Source organism: Rhamphochromis sp. 'chilingali' (assembly GCF_963969265.1).
Source record: "Rhamphochromis sp. 'chilingali' genome assembly, chromosome: 1".
In the NCBI taxonomy this organism is placed as follows: Eukaryota; Metazoa; Chordata; class Actinopteri; order Cichliformes; family Cichlidae; genus Rhamphochromis; species Rhamphochromis sp. 'chilingali'.
The window spans coordinates 36,251,835-36,275,587 of record NC_137929.1 but is presented as its reverse complement, the minus strand read 5'-3'; the positions used below and the strand labels follow the sequence as shown (position 1 = coordinate 36,275,587).

General features: G+C 41.9%; 1 protein-coding gene across 4 annotated transcripts in view; it reads right to left on the bottom strand.

Annotated features, from left to right (window-relative positions):
• The window catches only part of svep1 (sushi, von Willebrand factor type A, EGF and pentraxin domain containing 1), a 111,391-nt gene extending 90,301 nt beyond the window's left edge, over positions 1–21,090 (bottom strand). For all 4 annotated transcript variants that reach the window (XM_080901018.1, XM_080901017.1, XM_080901019.1 and 1 more), the window contains exons 1-2: positions 20,941–21,090; positions 19,198–20,773 (exon numbers count right to left, since the gene is read on the bottom strand). In XM_080901018.1, the coding sequence (XP_080757144.1) occupies positions 19,198–19,758 (561 nt within the window). In that variant the 5' untranslated portion in view covers positions 19,759–20,773; positions 20,941–21,090. The remainder of the gene's footprint in view (positions 1–19,197; positions 20,774–20,940) is intronic.
• Between the last annotated feature and the right edge of the window lie 2,663 nt (positions 21,091–23,753).

The window sequence follows — 23,753 nt, the reverse complement described above, 5'->3', positions numbered from 1 at the left end:
TGTCAGTAACACAGTGCAGGATGAGACAACAAGCATCCACGATGGCCCCAACTGACTGCATGCTCAGTTAATACCTCAGGCAGCAGAAACCCAAGAAAGATGGTATGTACCACTGGCAGATAGAGGAAGTGGCTGAAATCCAGAGGTCCTACCAGTGGCTGGTCAAAGCTGGACTGAGAGACAGGTTCCAAACTGGTTACTTGAACATGACAATGAGTTCATGTTACTCAAATGGCCTCCACAGTCAAGAGATAACAGTCCAATAGAGCACCTTTGGGATGTGGTTGTGTGAGGAATATTTTCAGCACCCTGTTGAATCTGTGCCATGAAGAATGAAGACACTAATGAAGCCAAAGAGGGTCAAACCTGATATTAGCAATGTGTACCTAACAAAGTGGCCATTGAACATGCAATTAAATATATCAAAACAAAAAGAGTACAAAACAATTTCCACTGACAGCAGGCTAATAAAAGATCTTCATTACATTAACAGTTGTAAGACAAAAATACTTACATGACATTATTGGACATGATACAGTTCATTCAGTCTTTTTCTGCTGATTTCTTTATTCAACAATTTGTTTCCACCTCTTGAATGCAACTAGACAAAAGTATAGTTAAACAATCATTAAAAAAGCTTACAACTTAGATGTGCATCTAAGGTTTTATGGATGTAATTGTTATTATAGAAATACAAGTGACTGTGTTTATATTTGTACAGCAGTACAGAAGCAGTGTAATCCACTCCTATAAACTAAAAGCAGCTCCTCTAGACTCCCCACTTGTAGATCAGATTTTTATAACCAGAGTCCTCTCTTAAGTCAGTGAACTAAGATCGGTGTCTCAGCGGAGCAATCCACTGTATGGGTAAAGTGTAAGTAAAGACACAGTGACGGATTCGTAAGGCCAGTGCTGAAAGCTCTTGAATTACATTTGTGTCTGTCAAGGGGGTTTTACTGACATCTGGGTTTTACAGAACCGGGAAGCATAAAGATTGCCCTCTGCAGACCAGCGTGCTGATCTAATTTCAATGCCCCGTTTCTCTGAAAGGAGAGAAAAGAAGGTGCAGAGGATAATTGGGGCTCAAAGCAAGTAGCAAATGAATAATTTCCTCTGGTACTAGGTTGAAAGACGAAAGTGGTGTGCGGTAATTTCCCGTCTGGCTAAGCGACTAACTCCTGATGCATGGAACAGGAGCAGACGAGAGGAGAGAAGCTGCGTATTATCTCACTGAGTTTTTACATTTCCTCTTCCATTCTGAAGGAATTTTCAGATGTGCAAGTCCCACAGTGAAGGAAAGTACACTGAAAGACGTCACACACTGACTCTGATAAGTACTGAGAGCCTCATTAATTTCCACTGAGAACTTGCCAGGGACACTTGAAGGATCTAGGCGTGCTTTCCCATCAGTTTACAAGTAAACAGTCTTTGTTTGGGATGATTAAAAAGTTATTATTAAGTTATCTTGTTTATGAAACATCTAAACTTTTAAATTAAATGAATCAGCCATATCCATGCAACACTGAAAATGGTTTCCTGGCTCAGGCATGCAACCATTTACAGTAAAGAAAATCTGTGAGAGACTTTGTGTTACTTTGCTTCACACCAATGTGCAGATTTTCCAGTAATATCGTCATCTGTGATGAACAAATTAAATTAAGTCCCAATCAATAAAACTGCTCTGGAAATTAAAAGTTTTATTCAGTGTTGACTAAGACCTCTTTGGGGGGAGTAAAAGTTCTCTGTAAAGGAAAAAAAGACACTTTTTTATTGCTGTTTTTAAAAAGTATTTATGCCAACCTAACATTTGGTTAGGTTCCCTTAAAAATAAAAGATTTACCTAATAAGTTGTAAGGTACAGAAAAGGAGAGAGCTGCACTGGTGCTCAGTGTGTGTTCTCCACCAAAATGCCCTATTTAGCAAATTTTATGGAAAGCGATGTGAAACCGCAACATGATTTAATGAGTCTGTCCTTTGCCCGTGGTCGACCTCTCCACCAATTTTCAGCTCTGTAGTTTTTGCGTAATCTTGCTGAGAAAAAGCCGTTAATGATCATATATATACATGATCGATTTAGCACCTGGAGATGAAAACTGGGACTGATGCACACTCGATCGAACGCTCACACACATACACATTTCAGACTCATGCACATGCTCTCCCGTTGTTTCCACTGGCCTCAATCACCTCATTTTCATCCTCTAATTCTTAAACTGGAACCAGTGGTTTTGGCCAGGGCAGGGGCCAGTTATTTGACCGCAGCAGTCTTAGCACAGAGGCCAAGTGGGACACACTCTGCAAGATCCAAACCAGCATATACTATATACAATGACATCTACTGAAAACCCTGGAGTCTAACTTCATGGCAGGAAAAACAGGGATGACACGTGAAAGAGAAACGGATAGAAATGAAAGATAAAACTGATGAGCTAATGCTGAGGCAGTCTGAGACAGCAAAAACACAGAGTAATTACAAAAAACACACAACCTAAAAGACAACAACTACTACTTAGTAAATATAAAACAGTACAGAATACTTGTACTGTTAAATAAATACTGTTAGCATGAGTCACAGTATATTAATTCACTCATTATTCTAGAGTAGGGGCGTCACAAATTAGGCCCAGGGGCCAGTATCAGTCTGACAAAGACTCCAATTTGACCCCACTGTTTTGGAAAATGTAAAGGATTGCCAAAGTATTAGACTTTCAGCAAGTTTTTACAGCTTGTCCTACTGATAAAGACCTCCTCCACAGTCAATCACAATACACTAAAGAAATTAACTGATTTGTCCATCCATTTTCTTCCTGTTATCCAGAGGCGGGTTGCTTGGCAGCAGCCTAAGCAGAGAAGCCCAGACCTCCCTCTCCCTAGCCATCTCCTCCAGCTTGTCCAGGGGAACACCAAGGTGCTTCCAGAAAAGCCGAGAGATATTATTTCTCAATGTGTGCTGGGTCTGCCTGGAACACCTCACTCAGGAGCCATCTTTGTTAGATGCATGAACCACTTCAACTGGCTCCTTTCAATGTGGAGGAGTAGTGACTCTACTCCTCTCGTAGAGCCAAACTCCTCACCCTATCTCTAAGGGAGAGGCCAGACACCCATCAAAGAAAGCTGATTTCCATCGCTTGTATCAACAACCTATTTTTGCCACTACTCAAAGCTTGTGACCATAGTTGAGGGTAGGGACGTAGATCGACTGGCAAATCAAGAGCTTTACTTTTACGCTTAGCTCTCTCTTCACCATGATGGACCGCTCATTGCAGCTGCAGCAAATCTGTCTATCAATCTCCCACTCCCCTCAATTGTGAACAAGACCCTGAGATACTTAAACTCCACCAATTGGGGAAGTAACTCGCCCCTGACCCGGATTGGGCACTCCACCCTTTTCCAGCTGAGGACCATGGCCTCAGACTTGGAGGTGCTGATTCTCATTCCCGCTGCATCACACTTGGCTGTGAACCGCTACAGTGCGAGCTGGAGGCCATCACCTGATGAAGACAACAGAACAACATTATCTGTGAAAAGCAGAGATGAGATGCTGAGATGGTCCAAGTGGAAGCCTTCCACAACTTAGCTACAACTAGAACTTCTGTCCATAGAATTTATGAACAGAATCAGTGACAAAAGTGCAGCGCTGGCAGAGTCCATCACCCACCGGAAAGGAGTCTGACTTATTGCTGGCTATGCGGATCAAGCTCTTGCAACAACTGTATGGATCTAATTGCCCTCAGCAATGGACCACACAGCCTATACTCCCACACCTCCCACTGAATACTCAGAGGAACACACCCTCAAGTATCCTCGAGTGGGTAAAGAGCTGGTCCAGTGTTCTGTGACTGGGACAAAAACCACTCTGTTCCTCCTGTGTCGGAGGTTCGACTAAGGGACTGAGTCTCTTTTCCACCTCCTTTCGAGGGGAAGCTGAGGAGTGTGATCCCTCTATAGCTGGAGAACACCCCCTTCTTAAATATGGGAAGCACCACCCTGGTCTGCAATCCAAAGGTACCAGCCTTCATTTTCAACGAAAACAGCCCTACAACATCCAGAGCCTTCAGGAATTCAGGGCGAACCTCATCCACCCCAGGGGCCCTGCCACCAAGGAGTTGTTTAACTGGCTCAGTGACCTCACCCCCACAAATGGATGAGTCGTACAGTCATACTGAGCTTGGTCCGCATTTCTTTAATTTACTCCAGAAGCATTTCTGTATCAAGGAGGAAAAACTGAGACATACTGTTGAAACTGCACTTCTTTTTTTTACATTACAATGTCTGAGGGATTATAAGTGTAATTAAACTTCAGGGCCGCATAAGATCAAACTGGGCCACAATGTAAAATTAGATTGACTTCCTGGTCCAGAGTAAATAAATTTGTGATATTTTTGTACAGAGCCAACAAAGCTCAGTAGTAGATCTCCTAATAAAGTCAAATCTCTCCCAATCAAATCCATTCTGAGTTTGTTTTTAAACACTATCCTGTTGATTTCTATACTAGTGAGTATTTTCAGGGGCACATCTTTTTACCTGCATGTTACCTATTCTTTAAAGTTTCACTGGACCAGGCTGCTTTCTGAGTATAAACTTTTAAATAAACCAAACCAGGACGCCTGCTCGCAGTGAGGCAGGTGTGACACATCAACTCATGTATAGCTTCACTGCCCCTGTTGGAGTAAATCACCTCTCCATTAGCAAACATGTAGAAGATGAAGGAGAATTTCAAAAACACACTTGGGACTAGGATGCTGGGAAGAGTTGGATCTTGGATGGGGTTTGTTTGTGTGTGGATTCCAGAGTTTGGAAAATCTGTTGCAAAACAGTCCAGAACAAATCACGGCTGTATTTTACAGACTCGTACAGTACTCACTTGACGTAAGCTCTCGGCTGCAAAATGAAGCACCTACAGAGAAGATGGTGCAAATTTTCAAGAAGTTAAATAAAATTAAAGCTAAATTAATTGAACTAAATTACTTGGGTAAAGAGAAAGATGGAGAAAGATGTGGCATCTCTAAGAGCTGACAGTGTTTCAAAGAGATCTTTGTAAGCATCCAGGGCCTCTCTGAGATTTACTGCACTACAGCGAGCTGCAGACGCACCCGATGTTATGAGAGCTGAACTCAGCTGACCTCTCAGTGTGAGTGTCTTTGCCCTACCTGGATGTCTGTCGGCAGCTCCCCACAGATGTGTGATGGGACTCTGAGAAATCTCGAAGTTATCGATGCATGGTGACAACTGTGAGAGAGCAGAGGCATTTTGACGAATCACATCTGGCGAACAGTTTTTTGGTTTTTTTGAAGGGCGCTTTTGTCACGGTTCTGGGTCAGTTTTGACCCAGTATTTTGAGTTTCTCGTGTCTTGGTTTAATTTTGTATTTTGTATTGTATTTTGATTCTTTTACATTGTTGACCATTATGAGAATTATAGGTTTCTGTTTATTCATGTTTTAGGGTTTGCTCCTTGGTTGTGTTCTCATGTTTATTGCAGGTTTAGTTCAGTGTCTAGTCTGTCTCTCAGTGTCGTGTCTGCGTCTTTATTTAGTGATTCATGTTTCCTGTTTTATTGTGAAAGTCTATGTCTTATGTTAGTGTGTGCAGCTTTGCTCCCCCTGTCTCCCTCCTGTTGCCCATTCCCTGATTACCACCCTGTGTATATTAGCCCTGTGTTTTCCTGTGCTCAGTGTCGCGTCGTACCCTCAGATTATGCCTGTGTGTTTTTGGTCTCAGTAGTCTATGTTCACTTCATGTTTTGTTTTGTCACCAGCAATAAAGCTGAGGTTTTTGAGTTTCAATTTAGTGTCTGAGTCCTGCATTTGGAGCCACCTCTCCATCCGCCTGCACACAGAGCCTTGACAGCTTTATCCTATGACGTCTGTAGAGCAATTTTAAATAATCCAATAAGATCACATCTTGAAGGAATCATATTTTGCGCCTTACTTGAAATTACTTCACGGATTTGGCTGATGACTGGAGTTACGATATTTAATAAACTCACAGTTCTGACACTCGCACAGAAAAAGTGTTCATTAATTGATGCCTTAAAGCTGCATTTGGTTTATTTATTCTATTCTCACTCTGTCAAAGTCAAGCACATCTTCAAATGTCACTTCTCACCCCTCACTTCTTTCCTTTCCTCTGCTATACCCTGTTTCACTTTTTGTGCGTGTCCATAGTTCATTTTCTCATTTTTCATTCGTGGTCATAAGGGAAGTTTGTTGTTACGTCGCATGTTTGTGTGTGTGTGAGATAATGGTAAAATGAGGAGGCCTCAGGGTTCGTCTAGACGTTAAGAGGTCGGAAAGTAGGCCCCTGTTTCTGGAAAGTATTTGGTATCCATTTCAGAGGGGAGAGCAGGGGTGAGTGAAGGAGTGTGACGGAGTGTGACAAGAGTAGGAACAGGAGTGTGCAGGCTGCTGTTGAGTAACAAAGGTTAATACTGTCCGTGTTATTAGACATAAAAGGCAGCACAGCTGAACCAGTGCATTTAGAATTCAGACCTGAGTCTTCAAATTAACATTGAATGTCAAAACAAACACACATTCAAAAAAGCCACATCAGAAAATCCCCTGAGTAAGCTGAACTTAGCCTCATTCGGATGTTTACTTTTGTCTCAGGAAAGGAGCAGTCTTTTCTGCACGCATAAAGTATAAAGTTAAACTTGTACAGCTAAATGAATACAGCTGAAACATTAGTGTCCACTAATATTAGCCAATCAGTATTTTTCCACATGAAAATAATAGTTACTATCTTGCAAATGTGCAAATTTTGTCACCGTACTAGTGTCGGTCAAACAAATGATGATTTGTATTTACTACCAGGTTATCTGTCAATCACCCACATTCTTCACTCTCATTGGTTGTGGCTTCAGTTCCTCTCCTGATAGGTGATAAAATGTATATCTTGTGACAGGCAAAATCTGCACTGTTCAAATAAATACTGTTGCAAAAGAGTATTTAACCCAGCAGTGACTTTCAGTATCATTATCATTAGTATCTGTCTATTTGTTTGTGCTTGTGTGACATAATAAAAGTCAGGCTCCCTCAAGAACTGCTGAAGTAAAAAATAAATACATTTCAGTGATGTAAAAGCTCATGATCATCACAGTTTTCAGGTTATAGAACTTTATGAAGTACAGAAATATAGTTATATGTTTTGTTGTCACTGGCTGGCTGTGCTGCTTGAACCAATGAGGACAAGTCAAGGAGGTTTGTAAACAGCCAAATTCAGGACAAATTAATCTTGTCTGACTAAAATTTGAACAATGCTCTGGGAGGAGCAGTGATTCTTGTGAATTGTGGATAGATGGACAGGCAGATTATGAATGCCTCGTCCTTGCATGATCCTTAAATTATGGTGTAAATTCGCATAATGCAACTCTTTTTTTTTCGCTAAAATTTAATTTTAATATGGCTCTAGGCTGTAATTGCTAATTGTAGAGTAGTAGAGTGAAACCAATTATTTTTTTGTTAGCAGAAACCAAAAGGCAAGAAAGGTAAAGTGAAAATTATAAAATAAAATACAATACAGCTTCATTTTATAAGAATTACTCACCAACTGTGGAAATGAGACCATCATAGGAGTAATTGGATACATGTTAAGAGGCTGAATTGCATCTTCTGCCATGAAAAATCACTCTGAAGCCCAGAGTTTCCTTTCCTCCAAACCCAAGAATTAATGATGACAATGGAGACAAAGAGCAGCTCAGTCAGTCAGCATTTTGTGAGAAATAAATTCCCCAGAGTGTTTCAGTAAAGCATATTTGAGGTCGATGGAGAGAGTTTCAAAGAAGAGAGCGGAGAAGTGTTCAGTCTCAATGATTCAGTATGAAGAGGCCCAGCGGAGCAGAACCTGAGATTAATGCATTTCTTCCTCTGGAATCCAAAACATACAATCAGACTCACGCTCACACTGAAGCATATACATCATGTTGAGTCTATTATGTCCATCGCCATGACAGCGTCTGAATATATTTCCAACTACGCCCAAGTCTCTGTGTGTTTAAGGTGTACACTCATAAATGCACTATTCAAAATTAGATCCTTTTGACAATATTACTCTGGCCATGAAAGTGAAGTACGCTATGGGCAACAATTCTTTGCCAACTTGTTCCTAACGTCTGTAACACCATCCACCTAACTGTTCCCGAAACAAAATATAAGAGGATGAAATATCTGGGTTAAGGTAGACTTCTTCATAAACAAAGTCTAGGAATCTTTTTGGTTGGCCTTATTTTCAAGCATGCAATTTTATTTTGATTTCAATGGTCACTGAAAAATAAACACTGAGTATTTACGCAATGATCTTATGCACGCGCGGTTCAGCTGCTCATTATCACAAGTACGTACTCAGTTTACTGACAGATTCATCGTGTTGGAAATGATTTGAGAACTCAACATCTCAACTCATCGTTTAATGTCTTATATTACACAGAATCATAGATAACAATATGTAATATGAGGCATTAATAAGCACAGAGTAATTGTTATTACTATTAATGCAAATATCTCATCACCTAATCGAATTGCATCAACTCAGTGCAATTAGACATGTAGACATGGTCAACGCAACCTGCTGAAGTTAAAACTGAGCATCAGTATGAGTAAGAAAGGTAATGTAAGTGGCTTTGAAGTTTTCATTGCTGTTGGTGCCAGTGGCTCTAAATACAGTGGAACCCCGACTTACGAAATTAATTCGTTCCTGAGGGTCTTTCGTAAGTCGAAAATTTTCGTAAGTCGAAGCACCCATCGCGCCTTTTGAGTGAACGATAGGCTATAGACTAATTGCTAACTGCAACAACAATACGTTGTTCAAGTGGAACAGCGAAGCGCAAGTACGAAAGCCAAGGGGGTTGTCACATGATTCGGAAGGCATTGTGGGCATTGTAGGCTCAGCCAAACAGAGCCAGCAGATTTCGTTACACGGGCATTTTGCCGTAGCAGGGGCAGAAATATTGCCGTTAAGTGCCATCGTAACTTGAATTTTTCGTTAAATGTGGTATTCGTAAGTCGGGGTTCCACTGTATTTCAGAAACTGCTGATCTGCTGGGATTTTCCCACACAGACATCTATAGGGTTTACAGAGAATGGTCTAAAAGAGAGAAAATCATTACTTAAATAACCTCTGAATGGTCAGAATTTGGTGTAAACAACATAAAGGTATGGATCCATCCTGCCTTGTACAGTTGTGGTCAAAAGTTTACATACACTTGTAAAGAACATAATATCATGGCTCTCTTAAGTTTCCCATTATTTCTAAAACTCTGATTTTTCTCTGATAGAGTGATTGGAACAGATACTTCTTTGTCACAAAAAACATTCATGAAGTTTGGATCTTTTATGACTTTATTATGGGTTAACAGAAAAAAGTGATCACATGTGCTGGGTCAAAAATATACATACAGCAACATGAATTAACAATTTTGGTGACTTAGAAAGTTGTCAGTGAAATGAGCTTTATAGCATGGCCTCTTAACTTCTTGTGAGTGATTATGAGCGACTACAGCTGGTGACTTTTCTGATGCCAGTTAAATTGAGCTCATTGGACACAAACACCCACAAATGCCACAATGGGAAAGTCAAAGGAGCTCAGCATGGATCTGAAAAAGCGAATTATTGACTTGAACAAGTCAGGAAAGTCGCTTGGGGCCATTTCAAAGCAGCTGCAGGTCCCAAGAGCAACAGTGCAAACAACTGTTTGTAAGTATAAACTGCATGGCACTGTTTTGTCACTGCCACAATCAGGAAGAAAATGCAAGTGTGCAACTGTGTGATGATATCACATCAACATGCCCCAAAATCTCTGAGGAATGATTCCAGCACCTTGTTGAATTTGTGCCACAGAGAATAAAAGGAACTCTGAAGGCAAAAAAAGAAAAAGAGTCCAACCTGGTAAGCGATAGGCTTACTTGCTGCTTTTGCCCCATTTTTAAAAAAAGCTTAGGTACCTACACATTGTGAGATACCAGCATTCTTATTAATGCACCCAGACTGAATCTCATAAAACTAGGTGGTACACAGTTTAATGCATAAAAACTAAACAGTGATAATACCCACTGAATCATGGGCTGAATCATGACTTCAGTTCCTCCACTACTTGTTTCCATGTTACATCTTCCTTGGCGGGGTCATTACAACAGCTGAAGAACACATCATAAAATCAAGCTTCTGCTGCCGCAGCTCAACTCCACTTTCTTCTCTGGTCCAATACCAAACTTTTGTTTTGCATGGCTTAACTCAGTGTATTCGATTTGAGTTTGGTTTGGTTTTTAACAAGTGCCAGTGTTTATCAGTGCATTGGTTCAGGTTGCCTTCCTATTGGTTGGTCAGCAGACATAAGTCATGGCTGAAGTCATGTTGTCAGACTGTCGTCCAAAATTTCAGACACAGTTTGAATTTTATCCCGAGCTATCATCAGTCACAAGACTGTTTAAACAGCCAGCTTTGAAGCTCTGCCACTCTACAGTGTGTGATTACGGTTTTGGGGTCACAACCATTGATATATCCCTTATTCTCTCAGGCAGACCCTATTTCACAATCACACAGAGTATAGCTGGCGTTAACAGGTCAAAGGGAGGCGCAAAAGCACATGCTGCCGCCGTCTTAATTAATCATTTTACAGATTAATGAGGTGCTATATATATATACATACAGTGATAGCACAGCCCCACATCCCACTGCAGACTCAACATATTTAAAGCTCTTCTGGTGTCTCTGGACATTCCTATGTGGCTTATCAGGCCTTTTCTGGCTGGTAGGAGCTCCAAGCCTCTGTCTCACCCATCCCTGCAAGAGTACCTCTGATACTGAGGAGGAGAATGGAGGAATACAGGAAAGAAGCAGCCAGACTGAAGGGGAGGAAATGATTAAGAGTGAGATGGCGGGAAATGGCAGCTGCAGAGACAGGAAACAGTCTTTTTTTTTCTTATCATCTTATCACAGCTGGGGAATTGCTTCAAAGAGATGCACCTTGCTTTCATTTAACACAGAGGGGACTAGTTTGCACTGGCTGTCCACGAAAAACCTTCCTTTTTTAAACTCTTCTACTCTTAACTCGAGTCTGGCTTAAATTTCTTCATAGCTTGAGGTGAGAATTCACTGACTTGTTTGAAATTTGCTGGGTGACTCAGCCGCAATAAATTTAAAAATGCTCCAGTGAGCAAATGCATTTTCCCCCCCTCTTCTTTCCAAAATAAAAGGACCTCTTGAATCACCCTGTCTAAGACAACATTTTCCAGCATTCAGGTGATGGATGGTCTTCATTTCCCATTTTAATTTGCTGCTCTCAGAAATTCGGGCCAAGTATCAGACTCCCAAACATCGCAAGTGTATGTTAGTGTTTGTGTGCCTCCTCTGGCCAAGAATGAACAGGAACCCTACGGCTCATCTCCGCAGGCCAAATGTAAGCAACTTACACAGCCCCCCGTTTAATCTAATAGACAATGTTTTGAAAAACAACGCTGCATATTTTGGCTGTAATGCGTCAAAGCTGATGACTATGACGTCCCCTCCTGCTTGGACAGGCTGGGTGGGAAGGAGAAGATGATAGAAAGGCAAAGCAGTGGGACAAACAGGAAAACTGGATTGAGATGTTAGCATGTTTGTTTTGCTTGTTGTGGTCTGGCAAAGCTCGATGTAGTCAGAACAGAAATGTGTATGAAGACTGATCCACGAGTGCCTTCATCCTATGGAACATCAGCTTGGGAATATAAGATGTTGGCTTGGAATCAAGTTTTCACAGTGGGAAAAAATATCTGGGCCGCTCTAAAAAATGCCAAAGTTCTCCTAAACTAACACAAAGCAAGAAGAAAATACTACAGTCACATTAAACGTTTACCTTCTGATTTTTTTTTTACTGTATAGCGACTACTGAAAATGAAGTAGTTGTTTATGAGGTTTGGGAGCCAACACCGTGTTTCCCCTCCGAATCGGCCTTCATAATGCGGCTCAAACATGGATGGTGGATGTTTGAAGGATTCAAAAATCCAGCAGGAGAAAAAAAAATATGTTTGCCAGCTTTATTTATAGACACACTGCAAACATATATTCTCATGCATACACTCTAGTTTACAGACCATAATATAACATGTCTGACTTATATAGGATGACAACCATGTAAAGACATGCAGCTGCTCCATAAACTGTGTGTGTGAGTAATAAGCATGACTATGTGTGTTTTTTTTTCTGGAGAGCTGGGCACATAAGGAGCTGCTGGATCTTTTCCCTGAGGAAAAAGGGGAAAATCTCCCACCTGATAGTCCAACTTATATGGATTTCCAAAATCACACTGGCCAGGAGAGCAGAAAGCTCCTTACCAGGTGGCTAACCCTGGTAAACTACTCTAATATCTGGTATGACCCAGATTTTGGGAGAGTAAGCACACAGCTAACCAGTAGTCAGGTAAAAACATTACTGTGAAAGTGTTTCCCCCTGTTTTTTACTTCATTTTTCCTCTTATTCTTCCATCTTTCTCCCACTCCCATTTCTTCCATTATCTTTCAGCACACGCTGCCCATCTGTCTGTGTCTCGTGCAGCTGTGAAGGCAAGCTGACACAGCCAGACCGCCAAGTCCAGTTTAACACTCTGCTCACTAGGATTTCAAGCCAGGTCTTACTTTAGAGAGAAAGAAGGCTTTTATTTAAAAGAAAGAGATCTGGCAGCATGTGGCAACGCATCACAAAAGGTGAATCTTCAGGGGAAAGACAAACGAGGCGGCAGAACAAAAATGATTCTGGAGTATTTTTAGTAAGATTGTACGCATAGAGAGATTTTATTTTTATAGCTGGGACTCGTATCCAAACCCAACTGTAATAAAAGAAACAATGGAAAAAGCCGTAATTCCTGAATCATTAAGATTACGAGCAACAGACAAAAATAAAAGCAAAGGCTTGGAGCCGTACCACCTTCGAGATATCTGCTCGTGTATGAGGCAAATGCGTGGAAAATGACTAAGTGTTTAAAAAAAACCTTGGAGAAGCGGAGGTGACGCACGCCGCTCATTTCTCGAGGTCAGTGTGGGTTATTCCTTAAGAGCTATTCATGGAATCATGTACTGAAAGTCATCAACGACTTCGAACGGCGGCCGTGCTGGAAAAAATAAACTCAAGTAGGAGTGATGTCATCATTAACAAGGCTATCATGTCTAGAGCGAGGCTTGAGAGGACGCAGACCCTGCAGTGCTGTGAATCATCATCATGATTAAGTGCCGCACACTTAATGAACTAAAGAGTACATAACAGTTACTGCATTATAGATTTTTTCACTCCCTGCTGTGCGTAAGTGAAAGGAGAAAGAAAAAGCCGGCGACGCTTTTTATATTTTGAAATGTCTCTGAACTAAAGTGTGGAGTTTTCAAAGTTTCACACTGCTGGTATTGCTTTCAGGAACCTAGGGGTCTACATCAGATTATATTAATCGTGGAAAAAGCTAGTGGGAACACCATCAAAAAACTGAAAACAATATCCAAACTCAGAGCCTCGAGGTCCAAACGACGACCTCAGCAGGTCACCAGCAGCGTTTGAAGCCTTTTCCAATGGCACGCTTCTACCATCCAACTTCATGCAGCGACTGGCCAGATGTCCAAAAAAAATAGCTTCTGGTTTTTCATTTAATACACAACTACATTTTTTTGTGGGTGCAGAACAATAAATGCCTTTTAAGGAAAGATTGTCTGAAATGGTGCTCTCTTTTCCTCATCCCACCAGTTTCCATGACAGCTGAGCTTCTCGCTGCGCTGTAGAGCACTGGGTCTTAAAAAGTTTCTGCATGCACTGTTGAATTTTAGTAAAAAATTAAGGTCAGTATGATGGCATTAAAAAGCCCTGCTTTATTTTCTCTACATTAAAGTGGATCCACTAATGCTCATTGCTTCTTTTGTTGTTTTTTTTGTTCCTGGATTCTAACAGGACCTGTTTTTCTATGACTGTACTGAGCAAACAGTCTTTAAAAAAAGATCTGCATACTGATGTTTAGGCTCCAGCAGGCACTGTGCATTCTTATTAGTGATATTTCCAAGTATTGCATGTAGACACAAACACCACTGTCACCTTACAGCAAGGAGATCCTGACCGTGGCTTGCGTTCTCTCTGAGTCCTCCAGCTTTCTATCACAGTTCAACGACAAGCGTCTTAGGTCAGTTTGTGATTCTAGATTAGCCATAGGTGTGAATTTAAACGTGAATGGCTGCTTTCCTCCATGTGTTAGCCCTGCGACAGACGGCCACAGGTGACTACAAGCCAGAGTACTCCTAGTGCTGGTCCCCAACACCCAGATAAATGGGGAGGGTTGTCTCAGGAAGGGCATTCAGTATAAAAATCTTTGCCAAAATAAATATACAGATCATCAAGAATGAGTTTTCCATACCGGATCACTCAAGTCAATTGACAGCCACTGACCAGCAGGGTGCCGATGGAAACTATTCTACTGCTAGGCAAAAAAAGAGGAGGCAGAGGAGAGGGGGAAGGTGTGTTACATATGCAGAGGGCTGGTGTGACAGGACAGGATGGAAGATACCTAAAGGGAGCAACCAAAAAAAGAAGAAGAATAGGACGTTTGTGCTTATTTCCAGGAACATATTTTTAGTTTCAGACTCTCCTAGAGCGGCTTTGCATGATCCACAGTTCAAAATAATGCTTATGATCTTTTGGTTTACTTGTGATGTGACAGTAACAGGTAGAGCTGGGCGATATAAGATTTTTTCATATCACGATATGTTTTTTTCATTTCAGGCGATAACGATATCTATCACGATATAAGCCAAATAACTATATTTGTAAGATGTAAATGTGCCGTTGCTCACAAGTAAAATGTGAAATAATCAGCAGCTTGTTTTGATTTAAATATTTATTTCCCATAATAAGTTCAACAGGGTAGATGTACTTAAGGAACATGAGACTTTTTCAGATAAATAAAGGCAAATATTGCAAAGTACACAAAAGGCAGCCGCTAAAGCGTTTAAGTTTCAAAATAGAACAAACGAAACAGACTAAATTGTCAATTCCACTTAGAAACAAAATATTAATTCTAAAAATAAATCTTAGTTTGTTTTACAGAAGAACAGACAAAACTGACTAACTTTTGTCAATATCAAATAAACTGAGAACTAAAAGGAAATTCTCAATCTCTCCTTGTTGTATAGCTTAGCTTTTCAAACAGTTTTTAACAGTTACTTTAGTCTGACAAAAGCCGAATGACGAATTAGCGCTTCCAGTCAGAGACTGAGCATGCATTGGTTTATTGTATTTCCAGACTTGCTTTCGACACAATTTACAGTGAACGCTACTCTGTTTTTTTGTCAGACTTGAAATAGCTGAAATACCTTCACACTACGGAACTTCTATGGCTCTTCCGTTCGACAATCTCTCCGGCGTTGGAACCATCATCTGTTTTCTCTTCGGTAACCTTCGGTCACGCTCAGTTGATTTTTCTAGTCGGCACACTCATTTCCTCCGTTACCCGGGCGGCACGGCGGCTGGCTGCTTCCCAAAACAAATACACGTGCGGCTTGGCACTTGTGCTGTACGTAACAAGTCACGTGACGTGACGCTGCGGCTGTGATTGGTTCGGCTCTGCACTACTTAATTTGGATTGGCTGTTCTTCTTCTTTTTTTTCTTTTTTCTTTTTTTTTAAGAGGACAAGAGCGGTGAGGCCTATCGCAATAGTTAAATTTTTCTATCGAGAAAAAGTTATTTCGCAATACATATCGTTATCGTTCTATCGCCCAGCTCTAGTAACAGGTCTTCTTTATTCATTTTCCTCATCTACACCCCACCTGGAGGGGGTCTACGCTCCAAGAACCAAAGTTACAAAGTGTCACCATTAAGAACAGCTCAAAAGCTTTCTGCTTTTAGCTAAGGTGATAAGTATTAGAAAAAGTTTATGAGTATGACATCACTTAACCAGACTTAGCATTACTAAGTTTACACTCCAAATGTATAACAAACCGCTGAGCGTTACCTTCAATCTTACCGTAAACCAAAATCAGAAATCATTATTTAACCTACATAATTTGATGCTTTAAGCCTACCGCATGATGTATTAGGTGAAAAGAGAGATGGCAGACAGACAGACAGAGAGAGACGGAGATGAAGAGCGCTGGAGGAGAGCCCTGTCTCTACATGCACGGCTGGTGGAAAAATGTCTCTCTTAATGGATCCCAGCTTTCTACAGCACTTAGAACAGCCAAGACCCGCCGAGGGAATAAAATATGGCATTATTATTATTATCCTGCAATTATCAATTATCCTCTCTCTCCCTCCCTGCCTAACTTTCACTGTCTCTGTTAGTTTCTAAGCACCGATGCACACGTTCACACGGATTTAAACATGCACACTCAGGCGTTCGGGACTTTCTGTCAGACTGATCCACGTGGGGGCACGTGTTTGGAAGAAATAACTAAGAACATGCGCTCTCCTACAGAGAAACCACAGAATCTGCACTTCAAAACTCTGATGGTTGCACTGCAGTTTAGCTGGTACACGATGACAGCCGGATATGCGCCTTGTTGACTAGTGTTAGCGGAGCCATTTTTTATGTGACAGATGGAAACAGACAACAAAACTCCTTTTTTCTTTTTCCAGTCAGATTCGGACAGACGACTCAAAAAAACCCCCAAAAAACAGAAGAGAGATTACGCAATAAATTAAAGACAGATTTTTCACTCTAACATCACTTCCTTGATCCTGTGAAGACACACAGTAAATGTCAGACTGTTCTGCTCCATCAGGTCGAAGCTTCTTTTATTTATTTATTTATTTTTCTGGACGTCTGTATCTGCTAGCCTCATCTGCCTCCAGAAAAAAACAAAAAACTCAGCTCTGTGTAGGCAGCACGCAGTCAGCCCACTCTCACTCTGCAGAGGTTGGAAAGAAATACGGGGGTGTTTGCTGGCTATGAGATGTGAAATTCAAGCTTTTATTTTAATCAGACTTTTAATCTGTTACAACCAAGTTAGGAGCCTAAGTAGAAATACGCCCTAAAAAAGCCATCTTTGACTGATTTAGTCCACGACATCACTTGATAAATCACCTAAAGCATTTTGAGTGCTTCTGAATAATGATAAGGCGCTAAAGTTTGCCCTGAAAGCCTTTTCTTGCTATTGTTGTGGTCTTTAGCAGCTGGGATGCAGCCAGCAGTCTGCTTATCAGCACTTAGCGAGGCAGGGTGAGAGAAAACCTGTCCTGAGGGCCAAGCTTTCAGTGCTAAGCCGGAGGATACGGTCCAAGACTATTAGCTTTAAACGGGGATGGAGAGATGGGTAAACCTGCCAGAACTTGGCGTACCTCTGCCTTTGTCTACAAATGAGGCTTTTTGTTACAAAGTTCACAAAGTGCAGCAAAAAACTGATTTAAGTTTAAAGAGCAAAAGCAAAAATTAACAGAAAATTCAGAATGAGTGGAAATATGAATTATAATTTCAGGATCGTCAAATCTAAACTGTTTTTTTTTTAATCTAATAAGTGACATAAATAACACGCTGCTTCTGTGTGTCGTGTCTATGCATTGTCCATTTTTTGCATATCAATCTGCACCTTTAAGCGGCACCAAACAGGGACGTGCTGAGATAGGAAAAACTGGAGCTGTTGTGTCTTTAACCACAAACAGATGGCATGCAATAACACGCAAACTTACTGAAGGACAACTGGAATGACATTCAGACGCTGCTTCACAATACCAGGCTGTTACTTAACACCAGATTGCTGACTGTAACTCTTTACCCCTTGAAAGCATGCTACGAGTAATCCCTGAAGCTCTTTTGTGAAATAAGTGGTTTCTGTCATATTTCAGGCCTGCTGTCAGAACAAAATGACCGGGTTTGGATCAGAAGTTAGTGAGGGTGGTTTCAGGGTGGTTACAGCTACCCTTGGAAAAACCCAGAAACTATTCTAATGATCGACAAATCACATTATTGATCTATACTGAGGCATCAAACTCTTCAGGGGCGGTCGTCAAATGCCGTCTTTGTGGTGGAAACATCTCACTCTGACATCACTTCGGTTGTGTGTCATGTCCTCAGACCAAAGACTTATCCTAAACTGAACAGGATAGTCGGGGATCTGAAGGAAGGTGGGGGGAATAACACAAAGAAAACAGTCTGGGGTTGAATCAAACTCAGGTCTCTGCAGCCTTTCAGAATATAGTAAATGGCCTGGTTTTCTACTTTACTTGAGCACACAAAGCACTTTATAGATATTTATACAACATGCATCATTCATCCATTACAAGAACTTGTTTTTTACGATTTTTCTAGCCAACATTCACACTCTGATGAACACATGTGACAGGAACTTGGGGTCAGTATCTCGCCCAAGGATGCTCTGGCATGGAGACTGGAGCAGCCAGGAATGCTTTACCTCCGGAGCTACAGCAACCCCATAGTTCAGCTCCTCACCCAGGTGAGCACTCAGCTGCAGCACTTCCTAGTGAGCTTGCAGACCCTAAATATCCCCCATCTTCTGCTGTGTATTCAGCGCTTCCATGAGTTTGTAACTGACTGCAGATCAGAGGCATGAGTCGAGGTGCCTGCATGTTTATACAGGACCAGACCCTATACCACCAACACAGCTTTTACAGCTGGGCTGTTTGGACTTGACGGATGAACTGTGGCATATGTCTTGGGTGTGTGTGTTTGTCTGTGTGTGTGTGTCAGGAAGCACAAATCAACAAACCATAAACAAGCCAACATTATGACCCCACATAACCCCCCAAAACTCCAGCTTTTACACTAAATCGGTCCAAACAGCTTGTTTAAGCTACAAAATCAAAGATAGCTAAACGCAAAGCTTAAAATCAGATTCATCTAATCGCGTTTAATCTTAAAAATTCATCTCTTCTACTTTTCTTTTCTCTCATTTTTCTTATTGCTCTACAGTTTGTTCAGATACATCCATGGTGTGTATTTCTGTGCACGCGTGCGCTCAGTCTTTATGGTATTTTAATCACTGGAAACCCCTGAACAATTAGCTGGCGAGCGGCTTCCCCTTCACTGTCTGTGGGTGTGTAATTTAGAGGAAAACAGCAACAGGCCTCATTAACATCAGCCTTTCTAGGCCATAATCACTCCATGCATGCACACACACACACACACACACACACACACACACACACACACACACCCAGCAGGTCGCAGACTGAAGAAATGTGAAGCAAGTTTGGGGTCAATGTCAAGATGTAAAGATCCATTAATCATTAATCCATTAGTCTGACTCACCGCTGCCCTCTGGAAGGCTCCTTTCGTGTAGGTGCCTCCTCCTCTGTAGTTGATGGCTGGGATCTCCTGGTTGAACAGGGAGCACTTGTGCTGGTGGGACTTAGGCGCAGTGATGTGGTCCACCCTCGTCACCACGTGGGTTTTGGATGAGAAGGTCACCAGCGCCACGCGGGTGTTCTCCGGTGCGACGGGGAAGTCGGACAGCATCTTGCGTATGAACCTCAGCTCACTCAGGAAGTTGTTGGCCCCCACACTCGAGGACTCGTCCACCAGGAAAACCAGGTCCAAGCAGGAGCTTTTCTCACGCAGCTCACGCACATTTCGCTTGAACGCCATGCCGAGGCGCTCCACTTTGCTCTCTGCACTTTCTGACAGGTTACCAGCTGACGAGGAGGAGGAGGATGAAGACAGGGTTGACATCTGTCTGTACCGCCGAGGCTGCTGCTGCTGCCTCTGGGATTGTTGAACGGCTGGCCAGGCCGTGGTCCACGCATCCAGGACGCACAGGAGCAGAAGACAAGTAGTCCATGATAGTGTTAAAGAGTATCTTTGATAAAACATAGTTACAGTCAGCACAGCACCTCTACTGAAGGAGGACTCTGCAAAAAAAGAAAGACAGCTTGGATCCTCTTCACAAGAGGAGTTCAGTGAAGATAAAAGTGCCCTAAGCTTGCATCAGCGTCCAGGAGCACAGCAAACAGCAACAACTTGGTGCAGAGTTCCTCAAAAGCATTGCTAGATGAAGATAAAGGTCCTTTCATTCAAAACGTGCTTCTGTTTGTCTTTTTCTGTCTCCCCTCAGTGGAGCAAAACTCTGCTCTGCAAATGCTCAGCCTTCCTCACAAGGTGTCTGCCTCCCTGACTTTCCTGCAGAAATAAATCGGTGTATATGGCCACTTCCTCGCTCTCTGTGCATGCAGTGTTTAAGGCTTTTTTAACATAAACCTATATGCTCTTCATCTCCTCTCTGCCTGCCTGCATGCCTGTTAGTCAACCTTTCAGTCAGTGCATCTGATCCAAAAACCACCTCAAGCCTCTTCAGTCCTCTTTAGTCCCAGTGCGCTCCCCCTCAGGCTCCTGTTTGCCTATGTGACGCTCCTGCCTGCACCGTCAGCCAAGCTCCGAATGCTCGTTCCCCTCTTCTCCCCAAATCATTTAAAAAAAACACACAGAGGAGGAGGAGGAGGGGGAGGAGGGAGGAAAAAAGTTGAGAGACAGAGAGAGGTTGAGGGGAAAAAAGGGGGCCGTCCAGTCGCGGCGTGAAGTCATTTTTTTCCCCTTCATATCTCCTCCTCTTTTTCTCTCAACTCCCCCTTATTTCCCTATCTCTTTCTCTCTCTCTCTCTCTCTCTCTCTCTCTCTCTCTCACTATGTCTATCACCCTCCCCCTGGCCCTTATCTCCTTCTCCCTCTCTCCTTGTATTTCTCTATCTCTCTCATCCGGACAGTGAAGTGAGGCTTTATGTCAGTGCTGCGCCTCGCCTGTCAACTTGTCAGCATTCCCAAAGAAAACATCAGCAACAGGCGCAGTGATCAACTCCATATGTCTGCACCGTGCACGTAACACAGCGTCGGTCTGAGATCAAACAAAGTCAGAGTGAAAGGTGGGAGAAAGGGAGGAGAGGACAAAAAGATAAGTCAGATAAAACCTTAGATAAGATTAAGGAAATTATTTCAGACACATGTGGAAGATTGTTAGTTCTTTTTTCCTTTTAGGCGCTATCCTTTCCTCTCCCTACTGACCTCCTTATCTGCCTTGTATCTTGCTCCAGACATTAAAAAACAGGAGGGAACTGAACCGTCTTCCTCTCCCTTTAATTTGCCCACTTTTTCCTGCACCACGGGATTCACACTCGTTTTTTTCTCCATCTCTCCTGTCTCCTTGTGTCTCTCTGCTGTTGTGTTTTCCACTAGTGATTTTATCTGTAACCAAAACAAAAGGCAGCCGGTGTTACAGAGGCACGCTGCGCCTATTAAAAACAAAAGCCTTAGAGTTACAGCCAAAAGAGCCATGGTCGCTCAAGAAGAAGAAGAAGAAGAATGAGACTGCAGAAGGAGAGAATGACATCGGACAAGAGGAAGAAAAGGAGGGATGGATAAAGAGATGAAAAAGTTTGCAGACACCCAAACATAAACTTTCATTCATTCCAAAACATTACCCACTGTTCAGGGAAGGCTTTCCACAAAGGATTTCGAAACCTGGCTCCAGGGATGTTCTCCTAATCAGCCATTAGAGCATTAGTGAGATCACCGAGTGGGTGATAAGCGCTGTCTCGCAGTTTAACCCGAAGGTGTATAATGGGGTTGAGATCAGGGCATCTCTGCAGGCCAGACAAGTTTATTCCACACCAAAAAGGAAAAAGCCATTTCTTAATGGATCTGGCTTTGTGCTCAGGGGCAAGTTTCCACAAAGCTTGGAGCAGTTTAGGAATTCATTATACGCTGCAGCATTAGGATTTCCTTTGATCAAAGCCAGAGCTGAAACTCATTATTATATTTATCGCCCATTAGAACAGCAGTTCCCAACCTTTTTCAGCCCTGTCAGACCTACTCAGGAACCCCTTCATCAGGACCCCCCTCTCATGTTCTACGGTGTTCATTTAAGCTCATTTTAAACTGGAGCTGGACTATTTCCAGTACAGCATTTATCAGTTATGGTTAGCAAACTCAGCTGTTCCTGCATCACTGCGGACTTACCAGTTTGAACACCATCTGCTGACTACCTTTGGTTACTGCTAGATTTAACGTGTATTCATTACATTCAGTGATCTTTTTTTTTTAGTCCATACCAGACATATTATCAGACCGTGTCTGAGACATGAACTACCACAGTATAGAAGCATAGGACAAAATGACAGCGTTTAAGAAAGGAAACCCGAAGTGAGAAAATCTGAGCACAAATCAAACTGCTCAGATAAAAACCAAAGAATAAAAGTGGGTTTAAATGGGTTTTTAAAGTGTCTAATAATAGACAGGCACTGATGTGAGGAGGCAACATCAGACCAGCTACAGCAAAGACCCGATATCCTCTGTCTTTTCATCTGGAACTCGGGAGCTAGGAGCATTTGCTCAGCAGACCTTTCTGATCTAGAGGGAGTGTGCAAACATAAAAGATCAGAGAGGTAAGAAGGCGCCGACCCATGTGATGCTTTAAAAAACAAATAAAAGTCAGTATAGGGAAGCTACTATGGGGGATATGTGGGCTTGCATGTGTGTGCCAGTTAATAGCTGTGCCGCAGCGCTTTGGACCAGCTGCAATCGGCTGAGCAGTGACAGACTGACACCTGAATAAAGACCGTTACAATAGTCAAGACGACCAGATCCACTGTGGTGAACCCATGCAAATAAAGAAGCAGCTGAAAGAAGATTTATTCTGTATGTGCACGAAGTCTAGACTGAGAGAAGATCATCATTGAGACGTGTTTTTAGTCTAAGACTAGGATTAATCAATGTCTGGGAAACGGACACTATAAGAAGGGGAGGGATAATCCCCAAACAAACAAAAAAAGGCACAGACAATGGTATGAATATAACTTCCAGGTTTTTATAACCTTATTTTGCAGCAAAAAGTCAGCAACCTTAAGCATTTTTATTAGACTTGACTGTTGATTGGGGCACAGACAACACAGGATTTTTGAGGCAGATATGGATACCAATATCTCGTAACTTAAAAATCTGATATTTCGATAAATTGGCCAATATTATTTTAAACACCAAACATCAACGTTTGTTACATGTAGCTGCCCGACTCGGCTCGGATCAGTTTTATTTGCAGCGTTCCAAACACAACCACCAGGGAAGTTGCAGAGCTCCCTCTGGTGGACAAACTATGCAACATGGTTTTCAAAATAACTGCCCGAACTGCCGCATGTGCATTTCCAGGTCGCTGAATGAAAATGTTTGCTTTCAGAAGGACTTTGTAATTTCAGCTAACAATTTCAACAGCTAGAAACTTATTTAGCTGATGATTTTCAACAGTTTATCCACAATTTTAGCTAGCTACTGTATTTCATATATTTATCAACAACGTTTAACAATTTACACAGCATATTTATGGTTTTATCTAACAGTTTCAACAGTTAATGTTAACTTTTGCAAGCTTTTTCAAAACTTTTTGATCATTTATGCATTTCTTCTATTGTGTTTTACACCTATTAACACCGTACTCTCCATCGCAACGTCTCAGAATTTGAAGTTTCCACTTTTGTAGTCCACAAAGACTAAAACCAGAAGATATCAGCATTTTTCTGATTAATTATATAATGAACTGAGGCTGGACCTCAGTTCATTATATAATAGATAACTACATGTATACATAAGAGAGCAATAAGACAGGAAAAGTAACAAAATAAGTGGAGGAGGCAGAAACAATAAAAACAAGTCTACAGAGGGTGTGTGTGTGTGTGTGTGTGTGTGTGTGTGTGTGTGTGTGTGTGTGTGTGTGTGTGTGTGTGTGTGTGTGTTTTTCCACAAACCAGTCCACTGCACTCAGCTTTGCAGCGTTAGCCACAATGACACACAGTGTTTATTAGGCTCTATAAGCCAAGGTTTCGCTC